Genomic DNA, 23,811 nt, shown 5'->3' with positions numbered 1-23,811 from the left:
GGAAGGTGAGGACCGGATGAGGATGGGGGCGGGGCCGGCAGGAAGGTGGGGGCGGGGCCTGCATATTGGTGGGCAGGGCCGGTGGAAGAGGGGCTCTGGGGCGTGGCCAGTGGGTGGGGCGGGGCCTGCGGGGCGAAGCCACTTCCCTTTCTCTTTCTCAATTTGCCCCTTCATTCCCGGGGTCTCAATGAAGCCCCTTTCTGAGACTTCCTCCTCTCCAACGCCTGTGTTACTCAAACTCTGAGGAAGGCGGAAAGGCCGTGACAAGCAACGCCTGGGCTCTGTCTGAACAAAACGTAGCACCTTCACAGTGACCGGGATAGCGGCCCCGCCTTTTACAGCCGAGGCCAGACAGTCCGGCGGGTTGCCTGCCACCCTGCGGGTTGGAGTCAGCAGCAGCCGGGCACGGTTTTGCCACCAAGCCAAGCTGCCAGTAAGAACCTTGCAGCGTAGCTGGCATGTGAACGGGTGCTCGTCTCGACTTAGGTTTTAGAGTGTTGGCTCCTGTGCCGGTGGTGAGTGTATTATCTCCAGCTCCCGTGCGTACTCATTTCCTGCGCGGCCGGATGGAGCCAGGCCCTCTGAGCATCCCTCCCTCGCCAGGTGGCCCGGGGTCCCAGAGCTGTGCAAAAGGAACCGCTGGGAGGCGGTGCAGGAGGAGAGGGCTTTGCTGCCTGGCTCCAGGGAGTTCCCTTGGCAGGCACCTGCAGAATCTGTATTCTTCAGAGTTTTCTTTCCTTTTACTAGCCAATCCCTTGTTACCCCACCCCCCTATTATACTTAACAATTCTTTATAGTCAGCCTTTCCTGTGCCCTGTTTCTGTCTTCTGATTGGACCCTATTTGATAGTCTCAAGCACCCCCAAAGGTATTCCAGCCCCTTCGGCACATCAAGCAGAGGTGGGGGAAATTATCTTTCACTCTACGGTCTGCACTCATTTAGCAGCAACATCCCCGCACACAGACGAGGCGGCGCATCTGGTCTTTAGTCTCCCACCACAGCACGAAGCCCTGATAGTCCGGGTCTCCCACTCATGTACATACTTCTCACTCGGCAACGCAGCCAAGAACACTACTAACTCCTCTTAGCCTGTGTTTTAGGAAAAACCCACTCTCCTCCTGCATCTCCTTTCCTCTTACATGGCTAGCACTCCCTCAACACTTCCGACACCAGATGTGTGAGGGTTTTCCCCACACCAAGCAATTCTGTGACATCAGCTGGGTGTCCCACACTTTAACTCACTCTGGCACCATCTACCCAGAGATGGCATTGGATCCCACAGGTTGAGGGCTCAGTCCCACAAGAACCCCCCCACACACACTTCAGATGCCTACAGCAAGTCCAAGTTGTTACCTGTGCTTCGGACTAATTGGCTATGAATCGGGGTTCCCATGATCCTCCCTTGGGTCAATGAACCTGCTAGAGCGGCTCACAGAACTCGGGAGAAGAGTTTATTGTTTATCGATTTATTATAAAAGGACATGATAAAGGGTACAGGGAAACATCCTGATGGAAGAGATACCGAGGGCAAAGTGTAGGGAAGGGCACATGGAGCTTCCATGCCCCTCGGGGTACGCTATTCTACCAGTACCTCCACGTGCTCACCAACCCAGGAGCTCCTTGCACCCCCATACTATTGGGGAAATAACGAGCACCAACCAATGAAAACAAGCAAAGGCTATTTGTCCAGAGCCTGCTATAATGAGGGAGTCCCTGCCTCCCTTGGTTTGGCAGAGGCCGAAAGGCAGGCAGGGATGGGGAGAGATTCATGGCAGAAAAAGGGGGACTCAGGGGTGCCCTGATGGGGGCTGTGGGCCTGAGGGAGCTAGAGGTAAGCTAAGTAGACGTGGGGCATCCCATGTGTTTATTGTTCTCTGAGTTGGAACAGGGAACAAAAGTAGGTAAGATGTCAATTGTTGACCGAGTGCTGGTACATCTGGCTTATGTGGATTGTGATGGGGCGTTGTGTGGCTTCCTGGTCGTCACTAGACACAGCAGTCTGAATTCCAGCAGTCGGCTTCCTGGGCAGGCTTCTGTGGAGGTGGGTTTGGTTTCTGGGCAAGCCACAGCAGGTCATGGGCCTATTTCTATAAACGGTCTGGCCACTGTCTAGGTGTATATTCAGTTTCTCAGAATCAACAGTGATGAGGCAGCTGCAGGGTTAACGGAAAACAGCATTTCTCCCAAGGTCGCACCTCAGCTGTGTCCTGAGGGCCTCCTTCTTCTTGCCAGAGCCCCCTCTGTGGCCCCAGCTCATGAACAAAAGTGACTGGGCCCGGGGTGCCTGGGTGGCTCAGTCGGCTGAGCATCTGACTCTTGGTTTCAGCTCGCATCATGATCTCAGGGTCGTGAGATCGAGTCCTGCAACAGGCTCCAAGCTCAGCGGGGAGTCTGCCTGAGAGTGTCTCTCCCTCTGCCCCTCCCCCCCAAAAAAACTGAGACCCAATTACTAAGTTGTCTGCACTTCATGACAGCAAGGATCTAAAGCTGACCCTCACTTCTCCTCCTCAGAATTATTCAGTGCAGGGGCGCCTGGGTGGCTCAGTCGTTAAGTGTCTGCCTTCGGTTCAGGTCATGATCTCAGGGTCCTGGGATCAAGTCCGCATTGGGCTCCCTGCTCAGTGGGGAGCCTGCTTTTCCCTCTGCCTGCCGCTCCGCCCCGCTTGTGTGCGCGCTCTCTCTCTCTCTGACAAATAAATAAAATCTTTTTTAAAAATAATCTTTAAAAAAAAAAAGAATTATTCAGTGCAATCCCAAATCTTACAAAATTGCCTATCTACTCTCGTGATGAGACACACCCCCAGATTTCTCTAGGGTTCCCTCTTTGCAGCAGATTAATAAACCAAACTTTGTTGGATGCCTGGTTTGTCCCTGGTGGACCTAGCTGTTGGTTTTTTTCACCCAGCTCAAGTATCACCTCTTCCACTAAATCTTTGGATGCAATTTTTCCCTCCTCCAGCCCCAGAGCACTTTCTTTGCATGTCCTCATGCTAGAGTTAACCATGTCAGGACATTTTCTCTACTAGACTGTAAGGTCCTTTAGAGACTCTGTGGTATTCCTCTTTGTATCCAAGAAGTCCTAGTGAGACAAATGACCCACACCTGACCAGACTAAGATGGGAGGGCACTGAGGTTACCTAGACGGGGTCTCACACAGATGCCTTCCCACTAGACTCGAGTTTTCAAGAAAGCCCTGAACAACTGAAGATTTATCCTCAATTGGCCTGCTCAAAGATAGTTTTCCCCAACTCACATCTTGACTAGATTCCAACTAATTGGTGTGGGGTTTGTTGTTGTTGTTTGTTTTTAGTGCATCTTTTCCCTGTTCCCAAGGCTGGGAAGTCTTTAGTGTTTTCTTTCTTGTCCCTCTCGCCCATCCACTATCTCCCTCATGAGAACAAAATAGCTAGCAAATAACTAACTAGATGTCTCTGAGTTGTTGTTGTTTTTTTTTAAGATTTTATTTATTTATTTGAGAGAGAGAGAGACAGATAGTGACCGAGGTAGTGAGAGAGAGAGCAAGAGAGAGCATAAGCAGGGAGGAGAGGAAGAAGCAGGCTTCCCACCGAGCAGGGAGCCAGATGGTGGGACTCGATCCCAGGACCCTGAGATTATGACCAAGCGGAAGGCAGATGCTTAACGACTGAGCCACCCAGGCGCCCCAGAAGAGCTTTTTTCTAAAATGATAATAAAATTCATTAGAGATGGGAAGATGCTCCATGGAAATTTTTTTCCAAGTAATAAGAAAGGGTGCCAAAATATCAAAAACCACATAATCAAAGCTCAGTTGCATTGTACAGGGAGGCTGCATGAGACGGACACAGAGACAGACCTCTCAGCAGTTCTTAACTATCAGACTATCGGAAAGAACTTTCTCCAAATCCACATCTCAAAAGAATAACTCCATTATTCTTCCAAGCCAACTGGGATATATGCCTGAAAAGAATATTAGCAATTTGGCTCTGGAAGAATACATAGTTACAGCCAAGGAAACACCAAAGTACAGCCCGCAGGGTCTCCCACGGAAGGCCACACAGCATGGCCATGCTTCTGAGGAGGCGTTATAATCTAGAGCTGGTTTGGTCCTTCATCGTGTACAGGCCTGGAAACTAGAAGTTACAAATTCATTGAGAATTCACTCGAAGTGTTTGAAGAAACTCTTTTCTTCATTAAGCAAGTCAACGCGTTGGATTTATCACGGACCCAGCATGGTATGAAGTGCTGCATGGCGTGTGTCAAAAAACAACTCAGAGGGGCGCCTGGGTGGCTCAGTCGTGAAGCGTCTGCCTTCGGCTCAGGTCATGGTCCCAGGGTCCTGGGATCGAGCCCCGCATCGGGCTCCCTGCTCGGCGGGAAGCCTGCTTCTCCCTCTCCCACTCCCTCTGCTTGTGTTCCCTCTCTCACTATGTCTCTTTGTCAAATAAATGAGTATCTTTGAAAAAGAAAAAAGCTCTTCTCTTTCAGTCCTGGGGGAGCCCAACTTTTTGGGTCACAAATATACACCCTCCCAGCCATACCCTGGCCCTCCATAATCCATAACCATGTGCCTTCCTGGTTCTCTTTATCTCATGGCAGAGTGTCGGGCGACAAACAGCACTGAAGTCAGCTGGAACAACGTGCACCAAGCCCTAGCCTTGTTAACCTCTTTGGCTGAATGTTATTCTCCATGTTATCAATCTGGAAGTAATAGTCCTGCCCGGTCTCAAGAGATTTAATAAAATATGTAATTGGGTTTGTATACTCTAAAATGTTTGAATGAATTTAGCAGGTGCAAAATGAGTTTCAAGTACTGCTCGGCTTCTTTACCTACAGAACACGTTCTCGCCTTCCTAGCCTGATACTCAAGACCCTTGAGCGTGCAGTCCTTGCCCACCTCTCCTCTCGGAGAACACCCTGCCACCCTACAACGCTTCGCTGTATCTCCAACACGCTGCACCTTTCCAGCTTCAATACCTTCCCTTGTGGGTTCCTCCGCCGGTGGGGGTGGGGGGGATCGAATTAAAACCCAAATCTCCTCCCGGCCCAGACGACCTCTCCACAAAGGCAGAAAAGAAGATACTTTTATTAAACCAGAGAGTGATGCGCATCCCGGGCAACCCGCTAAAGGGATGCGAGGGCAGAGCGCAACCTCGCTGTCCGACGGCGCTCGACGAACCCAGCCCCGCGGAGGGCGGGGGCCCCTAACCAGCCGGGACACGGGGCGCCAGGGGGCCGCCAGGGACGCGCACCAGTCCGCAGACGGCAGTGCAGCGGCGGCCCCGGCGGCGTGCGCCCCGATGTGAACGCGGCAGCCGGCTCTCCGACCGCCCCCCTCAGCCGTTAGGGGACTTCCGCCCGCGTCCTCCCTGCGGTCGCACGCGCGCCCGGCGCCCGCGTGACGTCACTGCGGCCGGCTTCCGGGGGGCTGCGTGATGACGCAGCGCGCGGCTGTGCGTGGGGCTCCTTGTGTCTCCGGCCGCAGGCAGCTTCGGGGCGGCGCGGGCATCCGATGCCATCCGAGGTCGTCGGGGTTCCAGGCGGCGTCCACCGCCGGGTGAGCTCCGGCCGGGGTGCGGGGCGCCAGCCGAGCTTCCGAGGGATGGGGTCGCGGCTGCCGCCGGGGCGGGGACCCGGGGTCGGCCGACCGCGGCGTGCGCTGACCGCCTGTCCCCGCTCGCGGCGGTGCCCGGCCCCCGGCTGTCGCGGGAAGCCCTCGCGGAACCCGCCCGGCCCGCGGCTGCGGAGTATGAGCGGAGCGGCGGCCTCCGTGCCAGGAAGACTGCAGGGAGACGCCGCTCTGGGTAATGGCTGGGCGTACGGGTACCCCGTGGGCTTGCGACTCGGCTTCTGCTCCGGGGTGTCGGGGCCGCGGGGGGCACCGCGCAGGGCGCTGCTGCCGTCCGGCCCGCTCGCTAGGGCTGCCCGACCTGGAGCCCCGATCTGCCCCCGGTACCGAGTGTCCGCTGTGTGCCCGGGGCATGTGGGCTGCAAGCCTCCAGCGTGCTCGGGTCTGGGGTGACCCTGTGCATTCCTGCAGTGCTTGCGAGAGCATCCTGAAACGGTTTGAGGCCTTGCCCTGCTCCGTCCAGAGCAAGGTTATAGAAATTTCAGACAGGTGCCCGTGTCTGGTTCGGTGGCCACGTGCCACTGCTGTTGGATGAAGCTCATAGGCGTTGGAGTTCGGTTTCTTACTCTCGGTACCCGCATGGCAGGTGCTGGGAGGTTCTAAGCAGGGCTGCGGCGGGGGGAGGGCTCGGCAGGGGAAGACACTCCTGCTTGTGTCCCACCTCCTAAACCTTAATTCTTCGCCCAGCTCAGATCTTTGAGCACCACCGTGAGGTGGTCTCGGTCCAGTACAGAACAGGGGCCCAGGGTCGCCCAGCCAGAAAATCGCAGGTCGCGATGGAATGCCAGGCCCCTGCAGGCCCACCGTGTGCTCCTTTCCGGATTCCTGACCTGGACGGAGCAGTGGAATCTGGAAGCGGGTGGGAAGCGTAGGTGGGAGGGGGTGCCCCTGGGTCCCTGCCTGGGTTTGAGCGCCGCTGGGTGTGGTCAGGGGTGGGCCAGGATGCTCATGGCAGGGCCGCGTAGCTCTTGGCTCCTCTGGGTGGCCGGTCACGCCACATCTCCGTCGCGCTCGAGGCTTCTGGCAAACTTGGGGTCTGCCTCTTCAGTCCAGGTGCAGACGCTGAACACACCGGCCTGTGAGCTGCGCGCGGGAGACGCTCCCTGAGGCTCCCGTGTCTGCAGTCCTGGGAGCATGGCGTTGGCTGAACTTCGGCCCATCTTTTCAAGGATGTTGGAGTAGCAAACAGCCGCGGATGGACGAGGTAGTGCCTCCCTCCAGAGCAGGCCTGCTCTCTGCTGGGAGAGGTCTGGCTTTCCTGGACCGCGCGGCCACCGCATGTGCTGGGTGCCCCCTGGCTCCCCTGTGTCACCCTGTGGGAAGAATCAACTGTCTTTGTCTCTGATCGGAGAGCCTCACGTGTCCTACCAGCATCCCTGAAACTGGGGGGCTACCTTGTCGGGGGGGGCAGGGTATACATCAGACCCTTGTCCGTTTCTGACCGGCACGCCCCACCCCAGCAGGCTCTGCTCTGGGTCCCTGCCCCAGCACAGGACACGTGGTGTCTGCCCTCCCCCGCTGTTCCAGCAGCAGGAATCCCCAGGGGCCAGAGCCTGGAGAGCGCCGAGAGGTGGCCTGGTCCGTGTCTGCGGGGCTGATCTGGGGTCTGCAGCGGTAAGTATGCTGCAGAGGCTTGTCTTCTGTTCATTTCCGTGAGCCCCCGCCCCCAGAAGAATTTCAAAACTCTCGACTTGGTCTGGCCTTCCCATCTCAAGTCAGGTGATTGAGTCCCAGAGGCTCATTGCCTTCAAGCTCATGAGACTGTTTTTGCACAGCAGTGGTCTAGTACCTGGACTCCTGGGGCCCCGATTCTGTGGCCCAGCATTGGTGGACTCTGTGGTTTTGGATTTCACCTGCAGCCTTTTCCCCAGGACCCTGCTGGGTCAGTGGTGTGTTGGCCTGGGAAGTCAGGCTGCTGCCACGTCCCGTCACAGAGACCTCAGCCCACTGTGGGGTCAGGAGGGGCATCCGGGTTCAGTTCCTTTTAGTTCCTTTCTGTCTCTCTGTGGCAACCAGCGTTTAGTCCCTGGCTGTGTGCTCACGTCACTTGATTTCACAGCCAGCCTCCAAGCTGTTTCCACGTGCCTCCTCCTCCTGCCTGAGGAAGCGGACCCTGGGGTGTGGCCTGCACACGGACATGCCCCGTGAGGGTGCAGCTGGGTTTGAGCGGCTCTCGTGCCCCCTTCTGTCTAAGCAGGTGTGCGTCCTCGCCGGCTCCCGTTCAGGGAGGAGAGGGGGTTTCCGGTGCGGGCCCAGGCTGGGGAGTGGGCAGCTCAGGGCCTGGTGTGCACATCTGACTGACATTTCTCTGCCCCCAGGTTTGGGTGCCACACTGCTCCGGAAACGAGGATTCTTGCTGTGTGTCGGGGCCCAGGCCCCTCTGACCTTCTGTGCGGGAAACAAGGGGTGGTTAATAAACAGTCTTTTCAGCGTGTGCTGCGATCGGCTTGTGTCTCCTTTCCGTGTGCTAGATACAAGGAGCGGGATCCCTGGCCGTGAAGGGAGTGGCGGCCAAACTCCTTCAGCCCCGAGGTGTCTCCTTGCTTGACGCCCGGGTGTTTGCAGAGTGCCGAGTAGGTGATGGGCTACCAACACCTGCCATCGGGAGCTTGCCCTGGGGATCCTGGATGGGTTCTGCTGCCTGACAGGCTCGTCTGCCTCTTGTCCTCCTCCCTAGTGCAGGTCAGACTTGGGAGCGAGGCTCACCTTCACACGTGGGCACACAGAAGTGTGTCCATGTAGGAGTGATGCACATGCCCAGTTGGCTTCATTTGAAAAGTAACACATCCAGGCACAGCCGGACACTTTCACATTCGGTTTGTTCCTGATGTCATGGCAGCTGCACCCCCAACACACATACACACACCCTGATGGGAAGAGCGGGAGGTGGCCTCCGAGGTGCCCTGGTGGGGCCCTTCCCTGCAGCAACCCGCAGTTCTGCATGTCCTGAGATGAGCTGGACCTGAGTCTTCAGTGAGCAGGGGAACTGGAGGGGGCTTGGCAACAGCAGGGGCCAGGGTGGGGTCCCCAGCAGCCCCCTGCCCTCCTGCTTGGTGCCCCAACTGAAATCCTCCAAGGGGTTTGTCCCACCCAAGAGGAGGGGAGACAGACCAGGCAGGGAAAAGACATGCCATGTTCTCCCAGCCTTGGGACAAAGGAGGCATGGGCCGTAAGTCCTAGGTGCAGACCCCGCAGTTAGGCTCAAGGTCACGGTGGCAGGGTCTAAAGCCCAACAGCAAGGTCCGCCCAGGGGCCAAATCCCCAACCTCAGAATGGTCTTGACATTTCTACCAGGAAAAACCCAAAACTATCCAGTGACGTGAGAATCATATCAAGTTGCGGTTTCAGAGCACGGGCTGAGTTGTTCCTTTCAATTTAAACCCTGGGCTAGAGGAACCCATGGGTTGAGAGGTTGAGGAAGTAAAACCCCGGGACCAGATTCTCCGGAGCGTTGGTGTGGAAAAGCCCTTCAAAAGCACCAGCCCCAGAGGGGGTTGCAGAGGGGATCCCCAGAGCTGGGAGGATGAATGAATCCTGAGGGAACGGTCAGGACAACAGCCCCTTGGGATGGTGCACAAGGGCGCAGGTCTGGATTATGAGGCTTTTGAATAAGCACTTCCCAATCTTACTGCGTGTGTATTCATCCTAATGAATTTGAAAGGGTAAAAAAAAAACCTTAACTTGCGTGTCAATTTTTTCAGTTTAAAAAGTGAGCTTGTTGAAAGGCAATTACTACAAGAGCCTCTCGAGTACAGAATCCCCCAGGCAGCGTGTGGATGACTCACTTGTGGCAAATACTCTGGCCTCCCCGGCTGGGGGGCGGGGAGGGGGGGAGTTGAGAGAGAACTGCCCGCCTGGAGGATGCCATGGGGTCCAGGAGGCTGTCTGGAGACAAACCTGAGCCAGCCAGTCTGCGGCTTCTAACGGTGCTGTGAGGAAGCAGGTGGGACAGGCGGGGACCTCAGGGACAGCCTTCTGGGTAACATGCAGAGGTCTGGGCCTGCCGCCCGACTCCGAATCCCAGTCTGAGGAACCAGACCGCCAGCCCTGCAGTGCAGTGTGACGTGAAGCTGGTTTTGTCATTTACATCCTGCTGTGGTCTTGCACATTTTGAAGACTGTTACCCGAGGCCCCGCCCCAAAGGCCTGGGCACCAGCATTTCCCACTTTTTAATCAAGATACAGCGTACCTAGTGGAAGATGCACCTAGTGTGGAGCTCTGGCTGTTAACAGAGGTTTGATAGCCGGGACGGCGTCAAGCCACACAGGTGACGCCCCTGCTTGGGGTGAGGGGTAGGCGCGGAGACCACAGAGCGTCAGAGCTTACTGAGGAAGCCAGCAGGAACCCTCCGGAGCACCCGGCTCACTGTCAGGCGTGCCCGCCCTCTGGGTGCGGGAACCAGGAAGCCGGGGTCAGAGCCCCTCGGGAGGGAGCAGCAAGTGGGGAGGGCAGCCCCTCCCTGGGACCAGAACCCACTTCCTACTTCACCGCACCGCTCGGAGGCGGCCCGGAGGGCTGAGCCTGCTCGGAGCACCCTCCCCTCCACCCTTCTGCACAGGAAGGCCGGGGTAACCTGGCCTGGGTGCCTCCCGATAGCAGGATGGACGAGGAAGGGCCAGAGTGCGGCAAACCCGACTTTGTGCTTTTGGACCAAGTGACCATGGAGGACTTCATGGAGAACCTCAAGCTCAGGTAGACATAGGGCTCTGACGTCCTCTCCCGGGCCCCCAGGCTCACTGGTCTCCATCAGCCCAGGGTAGGGGCGGGAGTGGGGTTGCACACACACCCACCTGGACCACCGCACCACTGTATGGGTGACGGCAGGGGGTCCTGGCGGGGGGCCGAGAGGACAGTCCTCCCAAGGCCAGGGCGGCCAGCCAGTGCTGGACAGGGCTTCCCAGACCCCTGCCTCCCACATGGCCTGGGTGTCTTCTGCTCCTCCTGCCCAGCAGGGACAGGCAGGTGCCCGTCCCCCTGACTGGGTGCACTGTCCCTCTGCCGCTGGGGGTCATGCTGGGCCCTGGGGCTCTCAGAGAAGGGGGCAAGCGCTGTCCCGGGGTGCAGGTGGACAAGCTGAAATGACACTGGGGGGGAGGTGCATGGGTGCCACAGGGCGTGGCCGGTAGAAGTGACATGGGGTCTGATTGCCCTGGAGGAGCCAGGGAATGGTGAGATGGGGTGGCCCCCAGGAGCTGGACAGCTGGATGGCTTCATCCTGGACAGCCAGCGGGAGGACAGGGCGGCTGCTGTGCAGAGTTAGGGGATGGGGCCCCCTGAGCACACTGTTGAGGTTAGAGGACAGGAAATGGGCTATTTTGTATGGGGCACAAAGCTAAGCATAATTTCATGTCGTTCTTCTACACTAGCCTGTGAGACAGGCATGACCGTGTCCGTTTTAACAGTGAAGCCCTGAGCCCAGGCCACACAGGGTGCAGGGGGGCAGGCGGGGGGCAGATGAGAGAGGGTGTGGAGGGAGCACGCCGGGGGAACTCCCTTGTCTGAAGTGGCAGCAGAGGAAGAGGAACCCCTGACTGACGGGGGACAGACCACAAGCTGCCAGGGAAGGGCGGGTCCCAGACAAAGCGGGAGCTGAGCTGGCTGGCCGAAAGCTCAAGAGAGGGGCAGACAGAGGTCCAGGAGCCTGAGTTCCCAAAAGGAAGGGTTGAGAAGTAGGAGGATGTGCGGGGGGAGGACGGCCCCTGCATCCCCAGGCCCCCTCCCTGAGCCCCTCCCAGTCCCAGCCATCTGGGTGGGGCTGGGCGGGGTCCCCTGCTGCCTCTGGGTCCCCACCCAGGCCTCAAGACAGGAAACAGCCCGAGGCCCCTCCCTCAGCCTCCAGCCCCTTTCTCCTCTCCACCTCCACCCCTTGGCTCTACCTATCCCTTCATAAATCTGGTGGTGGAGATTTCTGTGCTGTCAGGATCCCCCCCCCGGCCCCCCCAGGGAACAGCATCGGCCCCAGCACTACCCTGCAGTGGGGGTGGGATTCCAGCAAGATGGCACTGGGAAGGGTCAGGTCAACCCGCACTCCTTCCTACTCTCAGCCCTGGGGTGGGCCAGGGCCCCCGAGGCTCCCCACATGGGCCCAACGCCCCAGCACCTGGGTGTGCGTCCCCACAGCCCTGAGCGCTGAGGCCTGGCCCCGCCTGTGCCAGGTTCGAGAAGGGCCGCATCTACACCTACATCGGCGAGGTGCTGGTGTCCGTGAACCCCTACCAGGAGCTGCCCCTGTATGGGCCTGAGGCCATCGCCAAGTACCAGGGCCGCGAGCTCTATGAGCGGCCACCACACCTCTACGCTGTGGCCAATGCCGCCTACGGGGCAATGAAGCGCCGCTCCAGGGACACCTGCATTGTCATCTCAGGTACCTGCCCGGTGGCTGGGGCCCGGGCAGCCTCCACAGACCCCACTGGAGGGGGCGCCCGGGGGGCTGGTCAAGGGGAGTGGCCACTCTTTCTGTTTGAGCACCGTGTGCCTGGCAGGGGAGAGTGGGGCAGGGAAGACGGAAGCCAGCAAGCACATCATGCAGTACATCGCCGCCGTCACCAACCCCAGCCAGAGGGCCGAGGTGGACAGGTGAGAGCAGGCCGGACTGGCGCAGGGGCGGCCCTGGGCCTCGGGCCTGGAGGGAAAGAGGGAAGTCAGCCTGGCTCAGGCCAAGTTCAGAGGGCTCCTCTGCAGGAGGGCTCCAGGTGACCCGCCCAGAACCCGTCCACCCAGCAGAGGGAGGGCCCCGTGCCACGGGGCGGGGGGGGGGGGGGGGGGGGGGGGCGCCACTAGGAAGAGGGAAGAGGCAAGGTGCACGGAGCCAACAGACGGGGGCTGGGCCCCTCACAGGAGACCCCACGGAAGGGAGAAGCTGGGCAGATGGTCAGGAAGGGCCTGGACCTGGATCAGGGCCCGCCTGTCCGCCTCCTCACCAGCTGCTCACCGGCTGTTACCAGTGGGGCCTCGTGGAGCAGCTTCCTGTGTGAGCGCCCCAGCTCTTCCTGTCGGGAGGGGCAAGGTGGGGTTCCAGGGGCGGGGGGCACCGGCGGCTGGCCGCTGCCCACCCTGCCACGGGAGGTGGAGAGCAGTGTGCAGCTCCAGCTCCTCTCGGCAGGCGGCAGCACGCCCAGGTGAGGAGCTGCCCTTCTCGCCACACCGGGCACAGCACCGGGCAGGGGGCCTTCCCAGCCGGTCCCCAGCCTGCGCCATGGGAGGCCTCGGGCAGGGGTGCTGGGCAGGCACAGTCCCTGGACGAAGTCTGTGCCCTACAGCCCGGCCCCTCTGCCCCGCACAGGGTCAAGGACGTGTTGCTCAAGTCCACGTGCGTGCTGGAGGCCTTCGGGAACGCGCGCACCAACCGCAACCACAACTCCAGCCGCTTCGGCAAGTACATGGACATCAACTTCGACTTTAAAGGGGACCCCATCGGGGGTCACATTCACAGCTACCTGCTGGAGAAGGTGGGTCCTGAGGCCACAGGCCTCCCGCGCTGACCCTCCCAAAGGTGGGTCCTGAGGCCACAGGCCTCCTGCTGACCCTCCCAGGCCTGGGGCCCCGGGGAGGGGGCGGGGACACACTTCCTCTGAGGTCCCAGGCTCTGCCTGCACCGCCCAAGGGGCTCTGGGTGGGTCCCCTGGGTGGGGTCCCCTGGGTGGTGCTGCAACCTAGGCAAGGGCCCATCTGCCCCTCCCTCCACAGTCTCGAGTCCTCAAGCAGCACGTGGGCGAACGGAACTTCCATGCCTTCTACCAGGTGAACCAAAGCAGGAGTGTGGGGGCGCCCAGGAAGCCCTTCCGATGGCCCCGCCCTCAGTCCCTTTCCCCCCTCCCTGCCGTGATCCCCCCAGTCCCCCGCCCTCACTGGAGGGGGATCTCCCGGGACACCAGCAGGGTGGTGTCTACACTGGGTGAGATGGCGTCTGCCTGGATTCAGGCGGTGTCCACACCAGCACTGAGCTCCCCTGTGTCGGTCCTCCGGCATGCTTTGGGGGGGTCTTTGCAGTTCTGAGGGCCTGAGCCAGGGATCTGCGGGCCCCCAGGTGCTGCGGGGCTGTGAGGACGCAGAGCTGCGGAACCTGCACCTGCAGAGGAACCCGGCCATGTACAACTTCACCCGGCAGGGCGCAGGGCTCAGTGTGAGTGGGGGCAGGGCTCCGCCTTCCGGGGTCCTGGGTGCGGGCACTCAGCAGGATTGCTGGCGCCCCAATGTAACAGGCACTCCCTGGGAGGACCCCGGGGGCTCTGCGTGGCCCCGGGGTGCTGAGCCCCTCGTCCTGCAGGCCTTGGAGAGCGACGAGAGGGGCCACTACCTGGCAGTGATGGAAGCCATGCGGGTGATCGGCTTCCGTGCTGAGGAGGTGGGCTGTGTGCACCGGATCCTGGCGGCCATACTGCACCTGGTGAGCCTGGCCGGGGGCTGCGGGGCCACCGCCCCTGGAGAAGGAGACTGACCTCGGACGGCCCAGCCACGTAGCGGGCCCATCCTGCCCTCCATGGGGCTGAGTGCACGGCTCCCGGAGGCCGGGCCCGGAGCTGGGGGCTCTGTGCGCCCAGACGGGCGGGTCAGGCCTGCAACACGCCGGGTCTGTCTAGCGGATGAGCCCGCCCTGAGCAGGCCCGAAGTGCAGGCTCGGTAGCGCTGACATTGTGCAGATGCGGTCTGGCTGGCTTTGGACACAGCACGTCCGGGCCTCCATTCCCTGCGAGGCGGCCTGAGGAGCAGGGGGTGCATCGCAGCCGCAGGCGACGGCGGGGGACCACGGACCTGATGTTCTGGGCAGGAAGCCTTGGAGAAGGCTCTGCTGCGCTCCAGGGGCCGTTCCCGCATCCAGGGCTGCGTCGGTGGCCGGAGCCAGGCCCTGCCACACCCCCAGCCCGGTCTTTCCTTCCTTCTCCCTGGGCAGAGGTGTGCAGGCAAGCCCCACTGGGACGCGGAGCCTGACTGTCCTGGCTCCCCGTCCCCAGGGAAACATCGAGTTTGTGGAGACGGAGGCGGCCGGGCGGGAGCAGGGGCACCTGGCCGTGGCTGAGGAGCTGCTGGTGGACCATGTGGCCGAGCTGACGGCCACGCCCCGGGACTCGGTGCTGCGCTGCCTGCTGTCTCGTACGGTGGCCTCGGGAGGCAGGGAACTCATTGAGAAGGGCCACACTGCGGCGGAGGCCAGCTATGCCCGGGACGCCTGTGCCAAGGTCCTCTGGGGGCAGGCCGTGGGGAGTGAGGCGGGGACACCCAGGGGGCCTTCCTGGAGGAGGCGACGATGGAGGCAGCCGGAAGTAGCTGGATCCTGGCCTCTCCCCAGGCAGTGTACCAGCGGCTGTTTGAGTGGGTGGTGAACCGGATCAACGGTGTCATGGAAACCCGGGGCCGGGACCCCCGGCGAGACGGCAAGGACACGGTCATCGGTGTGCTGGACATCTATGGCTTTGAGGTGTTCCCTGTCAACAGGTGGGGAGCCCGACCACCACGTCCCCGGCTCTGACCCCAGCCCCCAGGGCCTCCTTGGTCCTGCGGAGCTCCGCTGGCCTGGGGAGCCGGATGTCCGGCGTCTGTCCCGGCCAGTCCCTGGCCCCGGGCTCAGGCCCCCGAGCCTGCCTCAGCTGTGCCACCCGTCCAGCGGTGCCCACGAAGGCAAAACTGGGGGCTCGCGTCCCATGGCCACGACCCCCAATCCCCTGGGGAGCATGCGTGCCCGCGGTGGGACTGGAGGGGGAGAACCGCCCCTGCCGTCGGGCTCCGGGGGGAGGGGCCTGCCCCCGACGCCCGCGCTCCGCACGGAGCCTGAGCCCCCAGGCCGGCAGGCAGGGCGTGACCGTGCGGCCCCTGCGCCCGCCGCAGCTTCGAGCAGTTCTGCATTAACTACTGCAACGAGAAGCTGCAGCAGCTCTTCATCCAGCTCATCCTGAAGCAGGAGCAGGAGGAGTACGAGCGGGAGGGCATCGCCTGGCAGAGCGTGAGTGCCGGCCTGGGCCTCGCGGGCGGGGCTGCGAGGGCCGCGGGGGGCAAGCGGGGGGCAAGCGGGGGGCAAGCGGGGTGGCCGGCGGGCAGACTGGGAGCCGCCCCGCACGCCCCGCCCAGGTGGACTACTTCAACAACGCCACCATCGTGGAGCTGGTGGAGCGGCCCCACCGCGGCGTGCTGGCCGTGCTGGACGAGGCCTGCAGCGCCGCGGGCACCATCACCGACCGCATCTTCCTGCAGAGCCTGGACACGCACCACCGCCACCACCCGCACTACACCAGCCGCCAGGTGCTCCGCTGCCCCCGGCGCCCCAAGCCCCGCCCCCAGCTGGTCCCGGGGCGGCACCCCCACCCCTGCCAGGCACGGTGCTGCCGCTCTCGGCGCGGCCCCTGCAGCACTGTCCCCTGCACAGACCTCCGCCCTGTGCCGTGACCCTGGCGCGCCACCCCATTCCCCAGCTCTGCCCTACAGACAAGACCATGGAGTTTGGCCGAGACTTCCGGATCAAGCACTATGCGGGGGACGTCACGTAAGGACCCCTCCCCTTCTTAGCACGCGGAAGACGCGCCTGGCACCAGATTCAGGAGTGGAAAGCATGAAACGGGGCTGTTAAGATCAGAGCCCTCGGCCCTGGCTGCTGTAGAAGCCTCTGGAAGCTTTAAAAAATGCCCGTATCCAGGCTCCACTTTGGGCAGTGCCTGGGGGAGGGGCACGCTATGATGGAGGTGCGGTTAGCTGAGGGGCAGACAGGCCACAGTCCGCATTTCCAGCAAGCGCCGGGCACACGGTGCCCATCCTGGGGGCGCACCCTCAGGACCAACCTCAGGAATCCTCCAGAAATCTCCGTGACGTTATTATTAACTTACCTGTGCTCCCTTCGTCCTGAGTGGGACTTGAGGTGACTCACGGAGGCACACGTGTCTAATGTGTCCTTCACAAGGACACGTGGGGAGGACAGTGCCGCCAGAGGTCAGACCCCTTGCCCTGAGTCTGCACGGGAGCGGCAGGTGCGGGGAGATTTTGGAACTGGGCCTCCTAGCCTTTTGTCATCGAAGGGCCAGACGAGGAATCCGAGGTTGTCAGTGCTACAGAATCAGAGCAGAGCACTGCCTCGGGAGCTCCTGGGTATAACTACCACCGCCGACACTGACAGAAGCAGTAGGCACTGAGCTGGGCCTGGCATGTATACTGGGGCACAGACCGGTGAAGTCCCTGGTCCCAGGCCACCCAGCACGAGTGCGCTAGAGCCAGGGGCCAGTGCGGTGGGCATGAGCACCGACCCATCCTCCTGGAGAGACACCTGTGAGGGAAGGAGTCTTACGTGCTGCGAAAGAGAGCGGGTGTGGGAGCGGAGGCAGGGAGGCTAGCCTAAGAGAACAGAGGCAGGAGAGGGGGGTGAGGGGCTTCCTGGGCCTGTCAGAGGCCCCTTGCCCCTCACCAGCCCTGGCCCCACAGGTACTCAGTGGAGGGCTTCATCGACAAGAACAGAGACCACCTCTTCCAGGACTTCAAGCGGCTGATGTACAACAGGTGCGTGGGGGCCCGAGGCCGGGGGGGCCTTCGTACACTCGGGTCTGACACCTGTCTGATGGGCTGATGGCCTGAGGTTTGACACCAAGGCCACAGAGCTTTCCAGTGGCAGAGCTGGGGCGAGGGCTGCCCTCCAGGGCGGCTAGCTATGTGGTCTGTGTCTACAGCTCGGACCCCACCCTGCGGGCTATGTGGCCGGACGGGCAGCAGGACATCACGGAAGTGACCAAGCGCCCCCTGACGGCTGGCACGCTCTTCAAGAACTCCATGGTGGCTCTGGTAGAAAACCTGGCCTCCAAGGTACTCCCCCCGCCCCCGCCCCCGCCCTGGATCTTTCCAGGTCCTCCTGTCTGTGCCTGGCCGGCAAACTGGGCCCCCACCGCCTCTGCACATCACGGGCAAGGTGGTGTTCATTTCCCGCCTGCTGTGAGCTGCATCCCCACCCCCACCCCAGCCAGGAGGAACCCACCGCCGTGCAAGTTAAGAGGTCCTGGGTCAGGCTGAGGCTTGAGTAAACGTGAGATTTGAACAGCCTTCCCCTGTCCTCCCGGCCTCTTGGGCAGGAAGGGGCTGGGCGGGGCTCACAGGGCAGGAAGGCGGCGCTAGCTGCTTGCGGAGCTTGGGGCCCAAAGGGGGGGGGGGGGGGGGCAGCAGGGGGACACCAGAGCCCGCTTAACCACAGAACATCTGGAGACTCAGCCTGGCCTCTGCAGGCCGGCAGGGCTCCCGGCTGCCCTACCACCTCCTGACCCAGCCGCTCGGCCTCCCCTCCCCCCTGCAAGAGCCTCTTCCCTGGGCAGCCGGCAGGGAGGGACAGCTCCACACCTGCCCTGCGGCCACAGAGGCTGATGGCGGTGTCCCTGCGTGTCCTCTGTTGTGGTAGGAGCCCTTCTATGTCCGCTGCATCAAGCCCAATGAGGACAAGGTGGCTGCCAGGCTGGACGAGGACCACTGTCGCCACCAGGTCGTGTACCTGGGGCTGCTGGAGAATGTGCGGGTCCGGAGGGCTGGCTTCGCTTCCCGCCAGCCCTACCCTCGATTCCTGCTCAGGTACTGCGCCCTGCCACCCCGGAGCTCCATCTCCCCGCCTGTCTGTCCCCCATGGCCCAGGATCCTGTGAGGAGTCGGACGGGTGGGCAGAGGGTCCCAGACCCGGCCAGTGCTTCTCGGATGCAGACACGCACAGCACGGACAGCGAGGACGCTGTGTGACCCAGGGGACGGGGTGGGCAGGTGCTGGGCGTGTCGAATCCAGAGCTCAGCGCCCACTGCCCTGTCCTGCGGTGACAGGTACAAGATGACCTGTGAGTACACGTGGCCCAATCACCTGCTGGGCTCTGACAGGGCAGCCGTGAGTGCCCTCCTGGAGCAGCATGGGCTGCAAGGGGACGTGGCCTTCGGCCACACCAAGCTCTTCATCCGCTCGCCCCAGACTCTGGTCACGCTGGAGCAGAGCCGCGCACGCCTCATCCCCATCATCGTGCTGCTGCTGCAGAAGGTGGGGCCTGGCTGGGTGCCTACCTACCGCGGAGGGGGAGGGGGAGGGGTGCACCCATGGGGGGAGGGGGGAGGGGCGTGCACCCCCTGGAGTGGGGGCTGTGCATGCACCAACGGGGCCCGCAGGCACCCCTCCAGACACCACAGGAATCTCCTCTGACAGGAGACGGACCAGGACTGAAATTGACTTAAGCAAAAGGTGTGGGTGTGGTTAGTTTACCTCAGTCCGTGGTCATCAGCTTCAGGCCCAGGTGGATCCAGGTGCTCAAAATATGATTTTCAGGAATCTGGCTTCCTTCCTTTTCCTTCTTTTCTTTTTTCTTTTTCCTTTTCTTTCTTTCTTTCTTTCTTTCTTTCTTTCTTTCTTTCTTTCTTTTCTTTCTTTCTTTTTTTCTTTCTTTCTTTCTTTCTTTTTTGTTTATTTGAGAGAACACACGTGGGGGGAGTGGCAGAGGGAGAGGGAGAAGCAGGCTCCCCGCTGAGCAGGGAGCCTGATTTGCGGCTCTATCCCAGGACCCCGAGATCATAACCTTAGCCAAAGGCAGACGCTTAACCAACTGAGCCCCCCAGGCATCCCCCTTCCTTATCTTTTCCCTTCTTTTCTTCTCTTGACTCTGAAAGATATCAGACCTAGAGAAAATTCCCCCTCCTACTCCCCAGCATCAGCTGTGCCACCCCGTGACCAGTGTGTGGTTTTGTGCAGACACCTGCAGCCCATCCCAGTTATTTTTAAGCAAATCATTTTTTAAAAGATTTATTCATTTTGGAGAGAGACCGTGAGCATGTGAGCTGGGGATGGGCTGAGGGGGAGGGAGAGAGAATACCAAGCGGACTCTCCGCTGAGCACTGACTTGGGCTCACTCTCATGGCCCTGAGATCATGACCTGAGCCGAAATCAAGAGTCGGACACTTAACTGACTGAGCCCTGCGGGCACCCCATCAAATCATTTTGTTTAGAGTCATTTTAGTAAGTATTCCCAAAGGACCGGAATTCCTCCATCTCTCCCCCTAACTTATTTTTAATGTTTCAAACCTACTGAAAAGTCAAAAGATGCCTATGATGATTTACCATCCACCTGAATTGCTACAATCGTGTGCTCTCCCCACCCCATCTCTGTGTGTGTGTCTGTCCCCACACCCACATACACCTATGTTTATATGATTTTCTAAAGTAACGGCCCCCCTCAATATTTCAGCACACATGTCTCAAGGACAAGTACGTTCCCTTTTCTGAACACGCTGAGGTCAGCAGACGAGAAACCTAACACCGACAAGACATAATCTCCGTATCTGAATAATATGCCGCCTGTATTCGAATTCCCACAAGTATCCCACTATTACCCATGGTGACACACTGCATTTAGCTGTGAGCTTTGCTACTCCCCTAACATGGAGGGGTTGGTTTTAGGAACGTGACACCATGCCGTGGTCACAGAGATGGGACTTGGGACGCTCACACTGGGTCCTCGCGGCCCCACCATCTCCAGGACTGTCCACACTGCTGTCCTCTCCTTGGTCTGAGTCAGGTTCCTTAAGTGTACTTTCATCTGCGGGTCCCCTGGGCTGCCTGCCGTGCAGGGCTCCCGGTCTGGGTTTTAATGGTTGCATTCTTGGGGTACTCTTCCATGTCAGGGCGTCTACGAGTTGGAGGTCAGACCTGGGCCAGCTCGGGTTCCAGGTGACAGTTGGCAGCCTGGCGGAGGGGAAAGCACCCCCACCTGCAGGTGCCAGGTGGAAGGACATGGAGTGGGGAGGGCAGCTCTCCCGAGTCAGGCAGAGGCTGCAGCGGGGCCCTGTGCCCACCTGGGAAGCAACCTGCAGCCAGGCGGAGGCGGCCCCCCGGAGTCGTGGGCAGGTCCCCGGCGCAGCACCGGGCTGAGGGTGGAGGAGGCGGGCCGGCCGCGGGGGCGGGGAGGGAGACAAGCAGGGAGGCGGGGCCTGGCCGGACTGACGGAAGCCCGGCTGCCCCCCAGGCCTGGCGCGGCACACTGGCCAGGTGGCGCTGCCGGCGGCTGCGGGCCGTCTACACCATCATGCGCTGGTTCCGGAGGCACAAGGTGCGCGCTCACCTGGCGGAGCTGCAGCGGCGGTTCCAGGCGGCGAGGCAGCCCCCCCACTACGGCCGAGACCTCGTCTGGCCGCCGCCCCCTGCGGTGCTGCAGCCGTTCCAGGACACCTGCCAGGCGCTGTTCTGCAGGTGCGAGCCCGCGGCCACCGCCCCTTCGACTTTCCCCGCTCGGCTAGCGCCCACTGAACACCCGCACCAGCCATCTGCACCCCACAAGCCCCACTTCATAAGCAGGAAAACAAGAGGCTGTGCCTAGTAACTGGGTCCCCACACCCCGCCGTCATTGGAGAGCCCTGATATCTCCTTGCTGGAGGCCTGGAGGGGAGCGTGGCTGGCTGCGACAGGGAATAGGGGGGAACGATGCGTTTGGGCAGAGCTTTGAAGGCTGAGTAGGAGTTCTCCAGGAGGCCGCACTGTCCTCAGAGTGGGAGGGGCCACTGCAGAGACCGGGGAGGCCGAAATCAGGATGGCCGGTGCCAGGCTGAGAGGCTTGGCCTTCTCCCGTGGGGAAAAGGGAGCGAGAAGAGGGCATGGATGTGAGGGGGTAGGACCGGGGTGGGGAAGGTGAGGGCTGCATGGGGTCCATCTGACCACTCGGTTCCCTCTAGGTGGCGGGCCCGGCAGCTGGTGAAGAACATCCCACCTTCAGACATGGCCCAGATCAAGGCCAAAGTGGCGGCCATGGGGGTCCTGCAGGAGCTACGGCAGGACTGGGGCTGCCGGCGGGCCTGGGTCAGGGACTACTTGTCCTCTGTGAGTGTCGGGGCCATGAAAACTGGGCACCAAGGAGGGGCTCAGAGCTGAGAGCTTGCCAGTGTCCACCCCACATGTCCTCTCCCAGGGCCTGCTGTCTGTCCGGCCTGTGGGCCATGCCCCTCTGCCCTTGCCCCTGGCCTCTGGGCTTTACTGAGCACCTTCTCTTCTGCGCCCCCCCCCCCACCTGCACCCATGCCCTGGCTCACCCTGGCCCTCGCACGGGCACGTTGAGCTATGCCCCTGGCCCCATTCTACAGTGAACGAAGGTTCAGGGGCTCAAGGTTTTCCCTGGCCCCCGGGACCCTGCCTTCTCAGCTTCTGGGACAGTGGGCAGCTATGGAGGGCTCAGGGATGACCAGAACCCAGGGCTGCAGGGGTCTGGGCGCGGGGCCCTCAGACAACCCAGGGGAGGCTGGCTCAAGGCCTGAGTTGGCTTGGCTCGCGAGGTGAGGGACGGGGTGCCCATTCACCAGACTCGCTGTTGGTCCAGCGTGGTCAAGCAGCCCCCATCTGTCCTCAGGCCATGGACAACCCCACAGCCTCGGGCCTGTTCGCTGAGCGACTGAAGGCACTCCGGGAGAAGGACAGCTTTGGGACCGTGCTGTTCTCCAGTCACGTCCGGAAGGTGAGGTGTGGGACCAGGGGAGAATCGACAGCCTGGGGCAGAGGTTTCAGAAGTGGTCAGATCCAACTCAGTCCGTGAGAAAAGGGGTCCAGGGAGAGGAGGCCCTGGGGCCAGACAGGTGATCCCGAAATCGCCTGTCCCGCAGGTGAATCGCTTCAACAAGAGCCGGGACCGGGCGCTCCTGCTCACTGACCGGCATGTCTACAAGCTGGACCCCGGCCGGCAGTACCGGGTGATGCGGGCCCTGCCCCTGGAAGCGGTGAGCCCCGGGGGGGCGGGGGAGGTGGGGACGTCTGCAGGGCCCCTGCACTCGCGCCTACCTGGGAAGGCCCGAGCTTTCCAGAACTCAGCATCAGCTCAGGATGGTGGGGCCTTTCTGTTGCTCAGGGGGGGCAGGGGGCCGAGCCCCGGGCCCCTCTTCCCCACATACATGGCGGCCCGGGGGTGTCCGGCCCGACCGCGGGACTGGTTGCAGTGCGCAGCGCTCTCGTCCTGGGGTCCCTGTAACCGAGTGGGGGGCCCATCTGGTGCGCCGGCCACGCCGGGTGGCCGCTTAGATGTAACGGAGGGAAACCAGACGGCTCAGCGCCCCGGCCGCACCAGCACACTCAAGAGGAACTCGAGAGCCACAGGGGAGGGTGGCGCCGGATTAGAGGCGTCGATCGAGAACATTCCGTCCCGTCCTGGAGCAAGTTCTCCCAAGCGGCGTATCGGCCAACCCTCCCTTTTGCGGGCGGAGCTAGAGAGGGGGAAAGGGGACCCGGAGGGGGCGGGCTGGGGGCTCCGGGAGGCTGTTGGGGGCGGGCCGCGGCCCGGGGATCTTGGGGGCGGGGAGGAGGGCCTGCCGCTCCCCTGACCCCGGCCCCGGCCGCGCAGGTGACCGGGCTGAGTGTGACCAGCGGGCGGGACCAGCTGGTGGTGCTGCACGCGCGGGGCCAGGACGACCTGGTGGTGTGTCTGCACCGCTCCCGGCCGCCGCTGGACAACCGCGTGGGGGAGCTGGTGGGCGTGCTGGCCGCGTACTGCCAGGGGTGAGTCGGGGCGCGCAGAGGGCCGCCGGCTGTCCCCGCCCGCCCGCCCTCGCTGCCTCACCGGCCCCGCCCCGCCCCGCCCCCTGACCTGACTCCCGCCCTCCCGGCCCCGCCCCCTGACCGTCCTTCTGCCCCGCCCCCGACGCCCCGCCCCGCCCCCTGACCTGCCTCCCTCCCGGCTCCGCCCCCTGACCGTCCTGCCCCGCCCCCGACGCCCCGCCCCGCCCCCCGCCCTGCCTCCCTGCCGGCCCCGGCCCCGCCCCCTGACCGCCCTCCCGCCCCCGCTTCAGGCAGGGAAGGGCCCTGGAGGTCCGCGTCTCGGACTGCATCCCCCTGAGCCAGCGCGGGGCCCGGCGCCTCGTCTCCGTGGAGCCCAAGCCCGAGCAGCCAGAGCCGGACTTCCGCTGCAGCCGCCGTGCCTTCACGCTGCTCTGGCCGAGCCGCTGACCTGTCCCGCCGCGCCCGGGCCTCCCTCCACGCCAGCCCCGCGCCGGACAGCGGTGCGCTGTGCAATAAAACGTTGTGTCTGTGTCCTGCGAGACTTGTGTCTGTGGGTGGACATCCGCACAGCGGCCAGCAACCTGGCAAGTGTCACCCCCGCGTCCTCCGCTGACCCCTGTGGGGTCACCCGAACCGGACGAGGAGGAGGCCTGGGGGCCCAGTCTGGTGGGGCAGCAAGACCGCATTCCCCCGGGGCCCCGGTCTATGGCCCAGCTGGCTGTGGAGTCCACGGCCCGAGAGGAAACGGTGCCCTT

At 62.0% G+C, this 23,811-nt stretch overlaps 1 protein-coding gene and 1 non-coding gene across 2 annotated transcripts; both read left to right on the top strand.

Annotated features, from left to right (window-relative positions):
- Positions 1-5,964: 5,964 nt before the first annotated feature.
- On the top strand, positions 5,965-6,096 carry LOC116648579. Its single transcript, XR_004302548.1, has one exon. It is a non-coding gene; the product is annotated as a small nucleolar RNA SNORA9 (small nucleolar RNA).
- A 3,993-nt stretch (positions 6,097-10,089) lies between these two features.
- On the top strand, positions 10,090-23,503 carry MYO1G (myosin IG). The gene is made up of 22 exons (XM_032430526.1): positions 10,090-10,297; positions 11,761-11,969; positions 12,088-12,181; positions 12,888-13,053; positions 13,292-13,345; positions 13,632-13,727; positions 13,872-13,991; positions 14,557-14,781; positions 14,892-15,037; positions 15,428-15,542; positions 15,668-15,838; positions 16,009-16,079; positions 17,006-17,080; positions 17,248-17,380; positions 17,964-18,130; positions 18,370-18,577; positions 20,550-20,773; positions 21,253-21,397; positions 21,921-22,025; positions 22,171-22,284; positions 22,902-23,056; positions 23,347-23,503. Exons 1-22 carry the CDS (start codon positions 10,206-10,208, stop codon positions 23,501-23,503), a joined length of 3,042 nt encoding a protein of 1,013 aa, XP_032286417.1. The 5' UTR covers positions 10,090-10,205.
- Positions 23,504-23,811: the final 308 nt, after the last annotated feature.

Source organism: Phoca vitulina, unplaced genomic scaffold, assembly GCF_004348235.1.
Source record: "Phoca vitulina isolate PV1807 unplaced genomic scaffold, GSC_HSeal_1.0 scaffold44, whole genome shotgun sequence".
Lineage (NCBI taxonomy): Eukaryota > Metazoa > Chordata > Mammalia > Carnivora > Phocidae > Phoca > Phoca vitulina.
Note: the sequence above shows the minus strand (reverse complement) of the source record. Positions and strands in the feature narration are given on the sequence as shown.